This window comes from Panicum virgatum, chromosome 3N (genome assembly GCF_016808335.1).
Source record: "Panicum virgatum strain AP13 chromosome 3N, P.virgatum_v5, whole genome shotgun sequence".
Lineage (NCBI taxonomy): Eukaryota > Viridiplantae > Streptophyta > Magnoliopsida > Poales > Poaceae > Panicum > Panicum virgatum.
The window spans coordinates 27,484,023-27,498,647 of record NC_053147.1 but is presented as its reverse complement, the minus strand read 5'-3'; the positions used below and the strand labels follow the sequence as shown (position 1 = coordinate 27,498,647).

Below are 14,625 nucleotides of genomic sequence, written 5' to 3'. Positions count from 1 at the left end.
AGTTGTCGCCGTTCATCGGTTTGTGAGACCCCAACTTATGAGATTAATCATTCATCTGCAGAATCACTTCAATTGAGCTGTGTTCTTTCGAGTCCTTGCTTGTGTTCTTCGTTGCGCTTGCAGGGATTAGCTTTCTTGGCGAGGTCAACCGGGTTGTGACACGGTTGATAACAGAGGAGTTGTGGTGCTAAGATTGCTGGATTCGGGTCTTAGGATCTGAAGCTGGATCGGTGTGTCTCGCTCCGCCTACAACGATAGTTATCCAGAACTTGACGAAAGATCGGGAATCCACGTCCCCATTATTTGGTAATCAGAGCTTCAAGTATACCGTCAGGTTTACATCTATCTTTTAGTTTGAGTGTTTTCGCCTTCGTCCCATAGTCTACCGCCATATTTGTTTCCTACCTAGAACCATCCGCGCCATATCCTTTGCATAATTCAGTTTCAGAGTTCATAGTGTTGAGTTTTTGTCCTAGGTCAAGGTCTTATTGCTGGTTTAGATCGTGTTTTAGTCTAATTTGTGTGATCCTCTTTTGTTTTCCATTAACTCTTGCCATCACCATCCACAAGATCCACATCTTTCGTCCATATAAGATACTGATTCGATTATCTTTCATAAAACAGTCATAACTTTTACGTCCGAACTCGAAAAAATGCAAACTTTATATCTACGGAGAACTACAGAAAATTTTAGATATGTTCCATCATAGCTTTGCTATGTTCGAGAAAATTAGAATTGCGAAATTCGATTAGGAAAACCGATTTTCGGGGCCGACAAGTTTGGTATGCATTTGAGAGCACAATCATAATTTTGCATAGACCACATCTTTTATCCAATTGAGCTCACATCTTTTATCCCCCTCGCCAGAGTGGCGAGAACTCTGGGTTCGGAGCGTACGCCTGTGTGTCTTCCGCGCGGGCGGCCGCAGGGTTGTAGCGAAAATGGCCTCTCATGCCATATTTCAATATAATGTTTTGGTGATTGATATAGACAACACAACACTTGGACTAATATGATTGTTAAGATGACCATTCTCAGGCTTTTAGGTTCAATTGATGACAAAGAGAAGATAGGCGTAGCTAGGCCCGAAACCTCTTCGGTCCAAGGGATAAGAATTGAAGAGACCGTGAAGAAATTCAAATCAAAACGAACAAGACAGAGACAATTTGCTATCACCGGTTAAACCAACGTTAGGCACCGGTTAAACCGACGTTAGGCAAATTGTACTCATCGGTGCAATGGACCCAGAAGGCAAACTAGGGTTTTGCACCGGTTGAACCGACGATGCCTGAAGACAACTTGTCGGTGCAATGACTTGAAGTGAAGACTGACCCAGTGGCACCGGTTAAACCGATGATAAAGAAAAAGTGAGCGTCGGTGCAGTTGTCCAGAGACTCCATTTTTCGGGGGGTTTCTGAGCTTGCACTCACCGGTTAAACCGACGTTAATTTTGAGAGCGTCGATCGATTGATCAAATAGCCTTTGGAAGATTGTAACGGATAGTTGCTGGGAAAATACACTCACCGGTTAAACTGGTGATGACAAAAATTGGAGAGTCGGTTTAACCGGCGTTAAGGGATTTTGTCATCCTTTCTCCCAACGGCTAATTTGGAGGGTTGGGCTATATATATATATATATATATATATATATATATATATATATATATATATATATATGTATATATATATATATGTATATATATATATATATATATATATATATATGTATATCTATATATATATGTATATCTCTCTATGTCTCTCTCTATCTGTCTCTCTCTCTGTCTATCTCTCTATCTCTGTCTCTCTCTCTCTCTCTCTCTCTCTCTCTCTGTCTCTCTATCTCTCTCTGTCTCTCTCTCTCTCTCTCTATATATATATATATATTATGCCACCCCACGGCTCATTTGAGGTTGCTAGAGACCAAGTAAATATACAAGAGCCAAAGATCATCTCCAACCACCATAGAGCTTCATTGTACATCATATAGCCTTAAGCACACTTGTGAGAGTGCTTAGTGCTTGTAATAGAGATTAGTTCTTGCGAGAGCTCCCTTGAGAGAAGTCTTGCTGCGGCAAGCAATCCTTGTGATCCGTCGTGTGACCTTCCGACTTGGTGTGGAGTGGCAACGACACTTTGTGCGGGGGAAGATGAGACCCCCTCCTTGGTGGAGAAGCTCCGTAGTGGATTTCGGCCGGGTGACCGAGAGAGACGGTGGCGGTGCACGAGACTCGGTGTCTTGTGGGCACTTGCCTTTACTTGCCGGCAACGCCTTGGTGGTGTAGTGCAAGACGGTGATCGGAAGAGTCTCGGTGTCCCGTGGATGTAGGCATTTGTGCCGAACCACATTACATGACCGTGTCTACTCGGGAGTTTGCATCCCTCTTGCACTTACTTGTTTACTTACCATATTATGTTTCCGCATTTACTTTATCTTGCGTGCCTTTACTTTCCTAATTAGTTTGTTTAGGATTGGCTATAGGTTGCAAGTATTTTGGGGTAAGTAGAGAATAGCAAAGATAAATCTTAGTCATAACTAGCATGTATAGGACGTGTTAGGTTTATATTATGCAAGTAGTTTGAGCCCTAGGTTAAAAAGCGATCAGCGACCCTATTCACCCCCTCCCCCTCTAGGGTCGGACACCCCGGTGATCCTTAAAAGGGTCGACATCGGCATCATGCCGTGCCTGTAGTTGGGGCCGACGCGGTCGTGAATCGGCGGCCTCAATGGGAGAGGAGCAGGTACCAGCACAGAGACTGGCACTCCGCCTGCGTCGGCTTGCGGCGCCGATGGGGCGTGCTGCACCTCGGAGGGCTCCCGACCCTGGTGGCCCACACCGCCAGCCGGGCACGAGGTGCCCTGGTGGCGGTGCAGGGAAGAACTTGCCGCTTGTTGGACGGCGGCGAGCTCCCCCAGGTTTCTAACCTAGCGATGGAGGTCCCTTTGCGCTGGGTCTTGCGGTTCGAGCAGCGTCTGCAGGAGGACCATTGCCGTAGCGATATTTTGGCTGGCACGGAACTCTTGTGGGAGTCGCATGCGGGCATCGTTGATGAAGTCGCGGTTGCCCCACGCGCGCGCTGCCATGCGGTTCCGGCGGAGTCCCCCCTTTGGCTCAGAGTGACGTCGCTTAGGCGGGTTCGCCAGCGGAGGCGTATGCTCGGGCTGGGGACGAAGTTCCTCAGCATGAGCCTGCGTGTTGGCGAGCGCTTGCGCGTGGTGATCCAGAGGGGTGTGTGTCGCTTGAGACGACACCACCTGTGGCGGCAGCTCGCTGGGAGCGGCAACCATGACGAACACGCGACGCGGCGCCAACGCTCCCTCCAAGTAGTTGTCTCCCGTGCTGGAGGTGTCGCTAAGGGGATCCTCGTCGCATAGGAGATCATGGACGGAGGTGGGGTAGCTCCCCGTCATGCCCACGAACTGGGGCGTGGGCTGGCGCCCACGCATGATCTTGTGCGTCTCCTAGACGTAGACGTCCATGAAGTTGCGTAGGCCGAACGCGGGCCACTCGGAGAACGAGCGTGGCGGCGGCAGCGGAGGTCCGCCCGCGAGCTACCGAGTGACATTGGCCAAGGAATAGAGGATCAAATTGACGTCCTTAGCGGCCGGGTTGGACGCCATCATGAGCGCGATGTGGTGGAGCACCACGCGGGTAGGCTGCGAGGGCTTGTGCTTCCTGATGCACCAGCGAATTGATCGCGTCGCTTCAGTTTGGGAAGCTTGGTAGGAGGAGCCTCAAAGACCGACAGAGCAGCGTCCTCCTCGCGGAGGCGGAGTGCACCAAGCTGGTCGGTGACGAACTCCAGACTCCCAAATTGGAAGCTCTGGGAAGGCGGAAATGGTGGAGGTGCCCACAATTTGTCGCGGGGGATCGCAGGGAACTCAAGAGAGCCAAAGCGGATCGTCTCGCCCTGGCTTGCCGCTGGAGCGGTGAATGGGGTGATAGAAACCATCCGATCACCGAAGCAATGAACACACAAAGCGGTCCCCACCGACGGCGCCAAACTGTCGGCTCGTAGAATGGCCAACTATCAAACTACTCGATTGCTAGTGTGCCATGCGTTGCATCGGATATAGTCTAGCACACAATGACTCGAGAATTTAGGCTGATTCTGGCTAGAAAATGCCCTACGTCCAGTATGGGGGGTGGTTCTCTTGCTCTATTACTCTTGGGCCCAGGTGCTCAAAGTTTAGAGGGAAGCTTACAAGCCTTCAAGCAGTATGTTCTCTCGAGCTTGAATCTCTCGAAGTCGAACTCTCTCCTACGTGGGGAGGGGGCTTCCCCTTTTATAGTCCAAAGTGGGGCCCTTGGTTACATATATCTATCGAGGTGTCTTGGTTCCGCCCGGGGGTCCTTTATCTTCGTCAGTCGGCGGGCCCCGTCTGGTCGGTCAAGAGTGGAGAGGCTTGAGTCAGGTTGGTTTTCTTGGGCGACGGGTTGTCAAGCTGTTGTCCCGCCCCTGGTCAGTCGGGGTGGTTTCGCCACTCGCTCGGTCGCTCGGCGGTCGTCTCCTTTCTTGTCCATCCATATGGGATCCTCCATCTGTACCGCCACTGCACGTCCTTCCTTGTGTGGATTCTGCCCGAAGGACGGCACACCCGTTGAGGAGTGCCCTGCCACGGTCAGGCGGTGCTGCCCTGTCACAGAAGTTGGCGTAATGGAGTGGTGTTCAGGGGAAGCCATCATTGCATCGTGCGAGACAGAGCTCGTTGACGCCCTCTATCGTCTCCCATCCGCTGCGACGTGCTGGCCGTACGGCCCGCACTGTGCCCCTGTCAGGGGGTCCTATGGATCATGCAGGCGTGGCGTGCGGAGGGAGTGGGCAATGTGTGAAGCCGTATGGGGACTGGCTTGACCGGCACGACCGTCGTACGGGGCGGCGTTCTTGGATCGCACGGTCCGGGTAGCTCGGTACGGCGTCGACCCTTGGAGTCTGACGTCGGGAGGCCTCCACGTCTCCCCAGGGGGTCAGCCTTTAGCCGGGCTGGGCGTTGGAGGCCGGCGTTCGTCCGTACCCTTTTGTGGGCTTTACCGGAATGCGCCCAATAAGATGTTGGGCCACTATTGTTTAAGGCGGGCCCACTAGGGCCCCTAGGTTTATACCCCCATCAGTCAGCGACCGTCGCCGACAGCAGCGCCGCCCGCCGCCTCCTGCGCGCCGCCCGCCGCCTCCTGCGCGCCGCCCACCGCCTCCAGTCACGCTGCCCACCGCCGACCTCGCCTACCATCGTTCTGTCCCGCGGCGCCCGCCTCGCCGCCCACCACGGTGTCCCACGCCTCCCGCCTCGCCTCCCGCAGTGGCCGAGCGCGATGGCGGTACCCGCAGAGGCGGCGGCGGCGCGCACGGATCCGGCCAGCCGGTCAGCTGCGGCGTCGACGTCGGCGCGTGGTGTAGGGCGCGGCGGCGGGGGCCAGCGGGCGGCGTCAGCGCGCGGCCCGGAGGAGGTGGTGGCACGGGGCGCGGTGGCGGGGCCGGCGGGCGGCACGCAGGAGCGGCCGGCCGGGCTTTCCTGTGACAACGACGGCGAATAAGGGAGGAGCACAACGATGACTTGTGGGGCCTGTAGAACGGTGTAGCAACGATGTGAAGTCTGTCTCTATCCCTCCCTTCCAATCCCTCCATCCAAACAAAAAAATGAGTTGGAGCCAACCCAATCCAACCTTTCCAACCAAACATGAGAAGGGTTGGAGCCACCCCCAAAATAAGGGTTGGAGCCAACCCAACCCACCCAACCCTCAACCAAACACACGAATAGAGGAGAACGGGGTGAGCCTGACGGAGAGGCCTCGGATCGATCCATTTTCTTAACGATAAGGTAGGGGTATTCTCGTATTTTCCCATGGACTAATGTTTAAAAAGAAAAAGGAAATGAAAGAAAAGGGATGAAAAACACCCAAACTGAAGAAATTCGCGTGTTCGGTGTCAAATTCTGAAAGGCTTGCGAATTGGGTCTCAATTCCAGTGGGGCGTGCGAATGGAGTCCTAAATTCTGAAATTTCTCAATGGGAATGGGCAATCCTCGGTCCCAAAAAAATAGAAAGGGAAAAATATACTTGTTCAGTTAAATGGATGTGTCGTGGGTTGACATGACTTGGTTCCTTGCGAATTGGGTCTCAATTCCAGTGGGGCGTGCGAATGGAGTCCTAAATTCTGAAATTTCTCAATGGGAATGGGCAAGCCTCGGTCCCAAAAAAATAGAAAGGGAAAAATGTACTTGTTCAGTTAAATGGATGTGTCGTGGGTTGAAATGACTTGGTTCCTGATTTGGTGAGCTTTCTCCGGACTTGTGAATCTTGAATGCATAGATGTTTGGGCGGCTAATCTGCATCATTAGTACCCAGGTCAAATTCTGAAATGTCCCAAGCTAGCTGTGCTAAGCGTTCGATTCGTCGTGCAGTGCAATTTGTTTTCTAACTGTTTGCCATGGCCAATGATCGGACGTGTTTGGAGAACTAGCTCTTGGTTATTTGGATAAGAGCTATTTAGCTCAAGCAAATACCCCCAATGAAATATTCTTTCACATGTTTGGATCCAAAAACTATTTAGTCTTTAAAATATATTTTTCTAATTATTGGAGCTCCATTACCTCTCTTGCTGCGGTGACCCATCTGAAATAAGTCAAATAATCACTTTTTGGATGTGATAGTTTTTTTTAAAGTAGACTATTTATAAATAGTCTAGAATTACCTCTCATGAAATATTGAATTATTTTAAGCTAAAAAGAGGTGGATCAAAAATAATTCATAGAATCCGAACATGCCCGATGTGTGCATGGTAGCTACGATTCTAGTGAAACTAAATTAAAGCTCCATAATAGGGAAGAGAAAAGCTTAGCCTTGAAGTTTTTTTTTTTTTGAAAATGGAGCCTTGAAGTATTGGGCGGAGAGGATGATGAGCTTCCTGAAACCACGAAGCGTCCTATTTCGGCCGGCGGTTGGGCTTTCGTACGCGAGACTGAAGGTCGTCGGTGCCATATTCCGTAGAACAGATTTTGACTACTCTCGAAGTTCTTGGAATACATTTTGACTACTAATTATGATATTAAACAAAGTCAATTTACAAAATCAACTTCGGAACCCCTGCGCTAGAAACCCTGACAAACCTAATAAAACCATTGGCCAATTCGTCACGAAAAATTATACTCATCCCTGAAAAGGTTTTACAAATAGACTTCGTTTAGTAATTCATGCGGAGTCTAGAAGACGCATTCTAGAAATCCTAAAATGTAAGCAAATAGGACCAAATATATTTATTGAAACGCATGAGTGCAGGATTTGAAGTAATGCAGCTTCCCACGAACCGCGACTTCATACGTCCGGGTCCAGCAGAGGTGGGACTGAACTGAAAGGGGATTTAGATAGCGGATTCACGGCGCGCGCCTCACGCGCTTGAGCACCTTGTGCAAGTACTGATCACAGTAGTTTAGTTGTGGAGCCAGGTCTATAATTATCACAATGGCACCACAGTTATTCTGTTCGGCTGATTTGTCAACCAACCAGCTATTAGTGTTTTTATCTCAAATCAAATTAACATTAGGCAGCAGCCACCAGCTACCAACCACAGACAGCCGAATAAGTTGAGTGTCAACACACAACTGGTGGACCAACATAACTACTACATCCCCATATTCCTGTCAAAAATAATATTTCAATTTGGGAAGTATGAAATGGGAGGAACTCTAGAATACTCCTTTCGTCGTGGCGAATCAACCACGACCTCCCTTTTGGCGAAGATAAAAAAACAACGCGGCAGCTTGGATTTCAGCAGGCACAAAAATCTAGTGTTTACCTCAACATTAGGTGTTCACTTGATCTTTTATTAGCTAGCCAGGTTAGAGGCTAGTTCCAGCGGAGGGTTTTATGTTGATATTTTCAAGATAGCCACGTAAGCAAAAAAGACTATGAAATAATATTTGAAACTATCCCTTCAATGCATAATTTTATGGTGTGGTTTCTTAGAGCATCTCCAAAAGACTCTTTATATCTTCTCTAATTTATAGGAATAGAGATTTTGATGAAAAATTAGCCTCCAACAGGCTCTTCAAATAAATATCTAAATATAGATATCCTCTATTTCGGATTTCATGTTAGCCAAAGATGGAGAGTAAGGATGGCCCTTTAGACTATAAATAAAGTATAGAAGAGCTGTTAGAAAAGACAAAGATATGGAAAACAATTTTCACTCAAATGACTCTCCAAATGATAATTTAGAGAGTAGATTTTGAAAAAGCTCTTGGAGATGCTCTTATGATTTATGTTGTATTTCATTTTAAGACTCATAGAACGTTTGTATTCGTGTAAATAGAGTTTGGTTTCTTCTCTTTCCTCTAAAATTTTATGCCAAGTCATTATATAATTCTGCATGGCATGCTAATTAATGTGTATTGAACTCATAAAATCTCCACTGGAAACGGTTCTATTCTTCTCATTCATAAGTAAAATAAGCATACTCTCGTGCGGCTCGTTCAAAATAAATCACACTATATATGATCATTCTATGTTCCATGACGCTTACTGTTGATTTGCTCATATCCCTTTTTTTGTTTTTGTTTCCGGAATGGGTCCAACGTTTTGATTAGAGCATGTTTGGTAAATATCACGATATATTCAAAAAAAATTACATGTATGGCATATTAAGGGTCCGTTTAGTTCCAAAACAAAAAAATTTTGGGTGTCACATCAACGGTTTGACCAGATGTCGGGAGGGCTTTTCGGACACTAATTAAAAAACTAATTTCAGAACTCACTTGGAAACCGCGAGATGAATCTTTTGAGACCTTTGACCGCATCATTAGCACATGCGGGTTACTGTAGCACTTATGGCTAATCATACACTAATTAGGCTCAAAAGATTGGTCTCGTCATGTGCATCCAAACTGTGTAATTAATTTTGTTATTTGATTACATTTAGTGCTTCATGCATGTGTCCAAAGAGAAAGTCACAAATTTCAAGGTGAAAATTTTTGGAAACTAAACGCGCCCTAAATAAAGTTTATTTGTAAAATCTTTTCACAGATAGGTGCAAATTTGCGAGCCGAATCTAATGAGTCTAATTTAACAATAATTTAATACAGTAATACTACAATAACTATACTCTAATCATTCTCTAATCGTACGTCCAAAGACCTCATTAGATACAACAACTACTACAGTGCTTGCGGAGATGGTTTTGTAATTAGATTTTATTTAATATCTCTAATTAGTGGTCAAAGCTTTTAAAAATTTTGCAAAAAAAATTTCCCGCCCAAACCATCATACGAGTTCAAAATTTCTTTTGACAAACAAATGCGCAGAATCCCCCATCATTTGCGCCCGTACTCCGTGTGAAACCGTTCCTTCCGAAGCACGCGCACGCACCACGCCCAAGGGCAAACCCGTCATCCAAATTCCAACCCGCCGTCAGGAGCCAACGCCCACGGCCCACCCCTTCAAAATTCAAATTCCAAAAGGCCAAGCAACGGGTCCCTTTACCCTTGGCAGCCGGCGGCCGAACCGCCCGATCCCCGCGTCGGACGGCTGAGATCTCCCGGCGCGCGTCCTTGGAGGGAAACGGGAAACCCCACGCGCCGTCCGATCCGGGTAAGCTAGCCCCACCGTCGCTATAACACTATCTCCGACCATTCCCCTCTCTAACTCCCACAAACATACTATTTACTATATTTTATTATGTTTTTCTAAAAAATTCCTCCTCTGGTAACTTCTTCTCTCCAATTATTCGCCTCATATACTATCACTCATTAACTAACTATTTATTTATTGTTTTTAAATTTTAAAAAAATCATACAGTATTTGTACTGTCATAATACACATTATCATAATGATACAGGGCTTAAACGGAATTAATATCGCGAAGAAACGGTGTTAAGTGGGGGAGGTATAGGGGAGCCGTTGGAACTTGGAACTCGCCAAAGAGGCGCCCCAGTCGCCTCCCCTCCTCAGTCACGGTGAACAACACACACCCGCACTCTCTTCCCGAGTCCCCCCGATCGGCGATCGCAACCTCTTCCCCTCCCCCAGAGTTAGCCCAATCCGATCGCTTCCCCCGAGGTAATGCTGCAATCGAATCCCTGCTCCCCAGATTTCTTCGGATCCCTGATTTTTTTCCTGGATTTTGGGCTGGGTTCGCTTCGTTTTGGGGGATTTTTGGGGGAATTTAACCTTGAATTTCCCCCACTCTTGTTCGCTGCGGCGTTTGCAGGTGCGAGGAAGATGAGGGAGATCCTGCACATCCAGGGCGGGCAGTGCGGGAACCAGATCGGCTCCAAGTTCTGGGAGGTGGTGTGCGACGAGCACGGCATCGACCCGACGGGGCGGTACGTGGGGACGTCGGACCTGCAGCTGGAGCGCGCCAACGTCTACTACAGCGAGGCGTCGTGCGGCCGCTACGTGCCGCGCGCCGTGCTCATGGACCTGGAGCCCGGCACCATGGACGCCGTCCGCACGGGGCCCTACGGCCAGATCTTCCGCCCCGACAACTTCGTCTTCGGCCAGTCCGGCGCCGGCAACAACTGGGCCAAGGGCCACTACACCGAGGGCGCTGAGCTCATCGACTCCGTCCTCGACGTCGTCCGCAAGGAGGCCGAGAACTGCGACTGCCTCCAGGGTATCCATCCCTTCTCTTCCGAATCACCATCATCCCGTGGATTCTGAATTTCTGACGGCGCTGTCTGTCTCGCTCTATCTGGGCGGCGTGCTGTCAGGTTTCCAGGTCTGCCACTCACTGGGCGGAGGCACGGGCTCCGGCATGGGCACCCTGCTCATCTCCAAGATCAGGGAGGAGTTCCCGGACCGGATGATGCTGACCTTCTCCGTCTTCCCGTCCCCCAAAGTGTCTGACACGGTGGTCGAGCCCTACAACGCCACGCTCTCGGTCCACCAGCTCGTGGAGAACGCCGACGAGTGCATGGTGCTGGACAACGAGGCGCTTTACGACATCTGCTTCCGCACACTGAAGCTAACCACTCCTAGCTGTAAGCTGATCTGCTCCACTAAGTTTTACTGCCTCGCCTGCTGATATTTATGGTTTGATTACCTTACCTGGTTATAATTACATTATCTGACTGTTGAATAATGAGCTCTGCTATGTGTTTCCTGTGCTTTCAATTATTGTCCAACTTACTAGTCATCTTGGTTACTAGTCATCTTGGTCATGCCTTGCGATTAAAATGAACAATATCTTTGTTGTCATATTATTGGCATTGTTTTTGGTGATTGGAACCTACAGTCAGAAAATGTTGTTAGGATTATAGAACCCTCTCCTGAATTATTTCGGTTGCTGAACTACAGTCTTGGTGGGAAAACTGCTAAAAAAAAGTCTTGGTGGGAAGCCAGATTACTGTTGAAATGTTGCATATGATTATGTTGGTTATTGTGAACAGCTTATCATCAGCAAGTTGCAGTATTGGTCTTAAGTTAAATATTTTGCATGCATGACTGAAAGATAAAGGGAGTTAATTGGATGCTAAATTGATAAATGTAGTCAGAATGTTAGATATATATGATATGATTCCAATGTCTGTGCAATTTTACATGTTTCTGAACTTTAGGCAACTCTATACTCAGATAGTTTGGTTACTGTATCTGCTTACAGAAGTAGATGGTGATTGAGGTTCTGTGTTTGTAGCAGGGTAGTGAGCTACGATGCAACGTGCTAGTAATCTTGAGTCTCGAGTGCTCTTTGCGCTTAAAACAAGAAAAAAATGTTTGCTGTCAGAAGTTAGTTGCAAAATCTGCTTACATTCCAAGTTCATCTGTTATAAGTTACAATTCTGTGTATGCATTGTTGGATGGTACCTAACGCTTAATTTTAAACCTGTCATAGTATTAGATATACGAGACAAGCTGTGCTCTTTTTGGTGTATCATTCCCTATATTTTCAGTTGTCTAATTTGTAAATGTGGCAGTTCCAAATCATATGAAAACTAATCTATCATGTGCTTAACTGATGAACCACATGCATATCAGCAGTAGCTATAAGCCTGAAAAATAAGCCTTTATGCAGCTTCTGGCGCAGTCACGCAATTGTTTAGAATGTCAAGTTTCTTTTTCCTAGAATCTTACTATGCTCTGCTTATAATTTGTTTTGCTGGAATCAAACCTATCATGGTCATATCATTACTGTACTTTTCCTTTGTTTATCTGTTATGTTGACCAAGCTGGCTAATATGCTTGAACTTGTACTCCTTTGCTGTTCAATATGTACTGACGTGAATATTGGTTTTGTCGGCAGTTGGTGATCTGAACCACCTGATCAGTGCCACCATGAGTGGTGTCACCTGCTGCCTTCGCTTCCCAGGGCAGCTGAACTCCGATCTCCGCAAGCTTGCTGTCAACCTGATCCCCTTCCCGCGCCTGCACTTCTTCATGGTTGGCTTCGCGCCACTCACCTCGCGTGGCTCCCAGCAGTACCGCTCCCTCACCGTCCCCGAGCTGACCCAACAGATGTGGGACTCCAAGAACATGATGTGCGCTGCGGACCCACGCCACGGCCGCTACCTTACTGCCTCCGCCATGTTCCGGGGCAAGATGAGCACCAAGGAGGTGGACGAGCAGATGATCAATGTCCAGAATAAGAGCTCATCCTACTTCGTGGAATGGATCCCTAACAACGTCAAGTCGAGCGTGTGCGACATCGCTCCGCGTGGCCTCTCCATGTCCTCCACCTTTGTTGGCAACTCCACCTCGATCCAGGAGATGTTCCGGCGGGTGAGCGAGCAGTTCACGGCCATGTTCAGGAGGAAGGCCTTCTTGCATTGGTACACTGGTGAGGGCATGGACGAGATGGAGTTTACCGAGGCGGAGTGCAACATGAACGACCTTGTCTCCGAGTACCAGCAGTACCAGGATGCGACCGCCGACGAGGAGGCTGATTATGAGGATGAGGAGGCTGCGGCTGCGGCGGAGTGAGGCTTCGGCTGCGGTGGAGTGAGGACCGCCCGCTGCCATCAACTGGCCGCAATGGTATTTGCCTTGGGGCTGTCTTGAATCGCCTGGGTATGTTTGTTCACCCTTGATGCTACTGCTCCGCTAGTACCTGCCGAACCTTACGCAGTTTCTCTTGCATGATGCTTGCTCCTACCTTTATGATGCTTGCTCCTACCTTTGGTGCATTGTCTGCACTCTGTGGACTACTAAGTCGAGTGGCCCGTAAACAGGGCAAGAATATCTTGTTGCCGTTTGTGTCACGATGAGTTTCTCTATGGTTGCACTATTCGATTGGAAATCGAATGCTCAAGTGAGATACTGGTTCTGAATGTTTTTTTTCAGCATTAGATTTAGTTTGCCCATGCAATCTATTGGTTAATCCAGTAGAACAAAATCAACAATGTCCATGTTGAATAACGAGTACTTCAACCAGCATATGGGACAATCACACACGTGACATTAAGGCCATGTTTAGTTCCCAAAATTTTTCAAGATTTTCCGTCATATCGAATTTTTGACACATACATGGAGTATTAAATGTACTCCATCCGTTTTGAAATATAAGTCATTTTACTTTGTCTTAAGTCAAAGTAGTCTAAGTTTGACCAAATTTATAGGGAAGAATATTAACATCTAATACATCAAATAAGTAAATTAAAAAAGTATATTTCATAATGAACCTAATTATTTTCATTTGACATTCAAAATGTTATTACTTTTTTCGATAAACTTGGTCAAATTTGAAACAGTTTAACTTGGGACAAACCAAAATGCCTTACATTTCAGGACAGAGGGAGTAGTTTAAAAAATAACCAATTGCACAGTTTAGCTGTAAATTATGAGATGAATCTTTTGAGCTTAATTTGTCTATGATTGGACATTAATTGCTAAATAAAAAAGAAAGTGTTACAATAGTTGAACCCAAAAAAATTCGCGAACTAAACACGCCCTAATTTTTTGAATTGAAAAGTTACCTTTCTTCATGCGAGTAAAGACCATATCAACCAGCGTACTACAAACTGAAAATCTGACCAATAATTGAGGCATGTTGTTTCTCTAGACCATGTAGAAGAATAAAACAAGTGCTCATCAAATTAGTCACTCACAACAGCGAAAATGCATGAAACACAGAAACAGTGAAGGCACCATTTTACATATTTGTTTATCAACTCATGTCCCCACAAATTGTCATAATATGGAAGCTATAATATCCTGAAGTCATCTAAAATGTAGTGCCCCACTCAAGTAGTTCTCAAACTATCTGATCAAAATCTCAAATAGTAGTCTAAAAAAAAAACTCAAACTGTAGAGTCCACTGAGTTTGCAATGACTTGGGCCCATTGTCCTCGTTTTGGCTAGGCTTGCTGTCAAATGGTCCGCCAGCCCACCTTTGAAACGAGTCATAAATGTATATTACCATTTCTGGTAAAGATTAGACTCACCGTACCTCTTACGGAGATTTCACATGTCAGCCCAAAATATTTGACAAAAAAGAGTAGATACCCATCTTTATCTTTTGATAGAAGAAAAAGGTTTCTACCAAAAAGCTAATACTTTTTACACCAGCAATTTTTTAATTTACCCACCTCTTTTACCCGTATATTACTTTTTTGGCACACACTTTATTTTTCTTTGCACATGCCCATAATTTCGCGTCATTATTTATTTTGGAAGGATAATAATAGATATTATTATTTT

The 14,625-nt window shown here is 46.9% G+C and overlaps 1 protein-coding gene across 1 annotated transcript; it reads left to right on the top strand.

Annotated features, from left to right (window-relative positions):
* Positions 1-9,835: 9,835 nt before the first annotated feature.
* Positions 9,836-13,187, top strand: LOC120665471 (tubulin beta-2 chain-like). The gene is made up of 4 exons (XM_039945045.1): positions 9,836-10,050; positions 10,202-10,606; positions 10,704-10,973; positions 12,233-13,187. The coding sequence occupies exons 2-4, from the start codon at positions 10,213-10,215 to the stop codon at positions 12,907-12,909; spliced, it is 1,341 nt and encodes a 446-aa protein (XP_039800979.1). The 5' UTR covers positions 9,836-10,050; positions 10,202-10,212; the 3' UTR covers positions 12,910-13,187.
* The last annotated feature ends 1,438 nt before the right edge of the window (positions 13,188-14,625 follow it).

Bases quoted from the DNA above. Each gene is read 5' to 3' on its own strand.
- LOC120665471 (XM_039945045.1), top strand. From the start codon at position 10,213: ATGAGGGAGATCCTGCACATCCAGGGCGGGCAGTGCGGGAACCAGATC. The intron at 10,607-10,703 runs GTATCCATCCCT...GCGTGCTGTCAG, and splicing joins GAACTGCGACTGCCTCCAGG to GTTTCCAGGTCTGCCACTCA. The intron at 10,974-12,232 runs GTAAGCTGATCT...TTTTGTCGGCAG, and splicing joins GAAGCTAACCACTCCTAGCT to TTGGTGATCTGAACCACCTG.